This window comes from Marmota monax, unplaced genomic scaffold, assembly GCF_021218885.2.
Source record: "Marmota monax isolate L192 unplaced genomic scaffold, Marmota_monax_Labrador192_F-V1.1 WCK01_AAM20220418_F8-fsc00782, whole genome shotgun sequence".
Lineage (NCBI taxonomy): Eukaryota > Metazoa > Chordata > Mammalia > Rodentia > Sciuridae > Marmota > Marmota monax.
Genome location: NW_026693962.1, coordinates 47,305 through 50,000, shown reverse-complemented (window position 1 = coordinate 50,000; position 2,696 = coordinate 47,305). Strand labels below are relative to the sequence as shown.

Genomic DNA, 2,696 nt, shown 5'->3' with positions numbered 1-2,696 from the left:
TAGTTTTCTAACTGACTAAAGTTTATGGAATACCACAAAGTATACATTCATTGACAATTATTTGCATTATAACTCTTCTTTATTAAAAATGTAATGAAAATTAATCAAAATTTACTTCAAAAATTTATTTTTAAATAACATTACTAAAGGAATCTGGAGAAAATAAATGAAGTAGCCTACTGGATATGTTACAGAGAAGAACTTTCTTAAATGTTCAGAAGGTACACACACAGGAGATATCATTACTCACAGATTTTTAAATACAACAGTAGATGACTAATTTTGATCCTGTACCCATTTATCCAAAAGCTTTCAAAGACAAAAATACTTTTGAATATTAAGCATTCAAGAGAATACAGCTGTAAAGAAGTACATAGGAAATGACAAAATTGCTCATTATATATGCAATATATAGACATAAATTAAGTTACTAATCTAGAAGGAAGTCACAAATATGTCAATAATTGCTACAATGTTTCTATTTCTCTTAACATATTTTACTACTACTAAATTGCCTTTAGCATTTAATTTCTACTTCAATATGTTACTTTATTTTAAATTCAAAATTAGGAATAGTGATAGTTTTTCCTTTTAGCTATTTGAGTGTTTTTCAATTAATTTAACCAGAAGTAATTTTTTTTTGTACCAGGAATTGAATTCAGAGGCACTCAACCACTGAGCTACATACCCAGTCCAATTTTGTATTTTATTTAGACATAGGGTTTACTGAGTTGTTTAGTGCCTCATTTTGCTGAGGTTGGCATTGAACTCGTGATCCTCCTGTCTCAGCCTCCAAAGCCACTGGAATTATAGGTGTATTCCACTAAGCCTGGTCAACCAAAACTAATTTATGAAAGAAAAAGTAAAAATTATTCAAATATGGCATCATGCATTAAAAATATTATGTAAATGTAAGTCTACTATTAATGGTCAACATTTACCATTATTGCTTTAAACGGTTTACATCAGTCCTCAGATGCACATGGAATCATTATTTAACTTGTGAATTTGGATGAACTGACCATTTAACTGTCATTGACTTTTTAAGGGTTGTACAGTGAGAAAACTATCAGATATAAAATCTAAATCCTTAAATTGTTGATTCCAAAAGAAATGCTATTAACCACATGTTGTATTTCTTATTATTGTTATGAATGGAGTGACTTATAAAGGCATTATCTTTGTGCCAAAACCATAGCTCTTTTTCTTATAAAATTATTTGAAATGGGAGTATTCAAGGAATATTTTATGATATAGTTTTTAGATTGACATTCATATTTTCTTATTTTTCACTCCAGGTGCCTTTAAAAACACATATATTTAGATAATAGATTTAACACACATTCAATGATTTCCAATTATGATGTGGATTTCTCAAAACATATTTCTAGAAATGTCAAAGATCTTGTTTGGTTAAGTAAAGGGCAGTTCCAGAGAAATAACAAATGATAGATTCAATTGTTTTTAGCAAGAGATCAAGTAAATATCCAATTGAAAAAAAAAAGAAAGAAAAAGATAAAGATGAATTAAAATCCTTAGCATCACTTTAATTGCCTGGAGCCCTCTCTCTTCTGAATGATTCTAATGAGAGCATTTTTTACTTCTTTGTTTCTAAGACTATAGATTAGTGGATTCAGCATGGGAATCACAATAGTATAAAAAACAGAAGCCACTTGATCCTTTCCCAAGGAATAGGACTTATTTGGTTTTAAATAAGTAAAAATCATAGTACCATAAAAGATGGTGACTCCCAGGAGATGGGAGGCACAGGTAGAGAAGGCTTTCTGCTTTCCTGAAGTGGAATTAATTTTCAGAATAGTATAGAGAATGGACACATAGGACACAGATATTGTAATAAGGGACACCATTAACGTGCAACCAGCAAAAATAAATATCATGATTTCAGTATCATATATATCTGGGCAGGACAGGGATAAAACTGGGGATGTGTCACAGAAAAAGTGATGAATTACATTGGAGTCACAGAAATGCAATCTGCTCATGCAAAGCAAATTGACAGAGGAATCCATAAAGCCAATCAAATAGGACCCAAAAAGCAGGGCACAGCAGCGTCTTGTGGACATAATGACTGAGTAGTGTAGAGGACGGCAGATAGCTACATAGCGATCATAGGCCATTGAGGAGAGAAGGAAACATTCAGCAGCACCCAAGAAGACAAAGAAGTACATCTGAGCAAAGCAGCCCATGAATGAGATACTCTTGGTGGAGGTCAGTAAGTTCTCTAAGGTTTTAGGTGTGATGACAGTGGAGTAACTGAGGTCAAGGAATGACAACTGAGTGAGGAAAAAATACATGGGGGTGTGAAGCTGGTGATCCAGGCAAATGAGCAATATCATGCCTACATTCCCCAGCACAGTAATCAGGTATATCAGGAGAAATAGCATGAAGAGGACTACACGGATCTCTCCAGAATCTGTCAGTCCCATGAGGATGAAGTCAGGCACATTTGTGTTATTCCATCTGCTCATAGTGTCTACTCTGCACTGTGGAAAAAACAAAGTCGAGACTTAGCAGAAAAGGTTTCAAAATAGTTTTATTCATAGGAATGACCAAATATTTTTATTATTAATTTAATGTTTCTAGGAATTGATAAAAATTTACAACTTAGGACTAGAAAAAAATTGGCAAATATAGATAGAGACATCAATTGACATTTGGATATGGTATAATAATTA

General features: G+C 32.6%; 1 protein-coding gene across 1 annotated transcript; it reads right to left on the bottom strand.

Moving 5' to 3' along the window:
- Nucleotides 1-1,541: 1,541 nt before the first annotated feature.
- LOC124106369 (olfactory receptor 8H1-like) lies at nt 1,542-2,489 on the bottom strand. Its single transcript, XM_046463976.1, has one exon. It carries the CDS (start codon nt 2,487-2,489, stop codon nt 1,542-1,544), a length of 948 nt encoding a protein of 315 aa, XP_046319932.1.
- Between the last annotated feature and the right edge of the window lie 207 nt (nt 2,490-2,696).

Bases quoted from the DNA above. Each gene is read 5' to 3' on its own strand.
- LOC124106369 (XM_046463976.1), bottom strand. From the start codon at position 2,489: ATGAGCAGATGGAATAACACAAATGTGCCTGACTTCATCCTCATGGGA.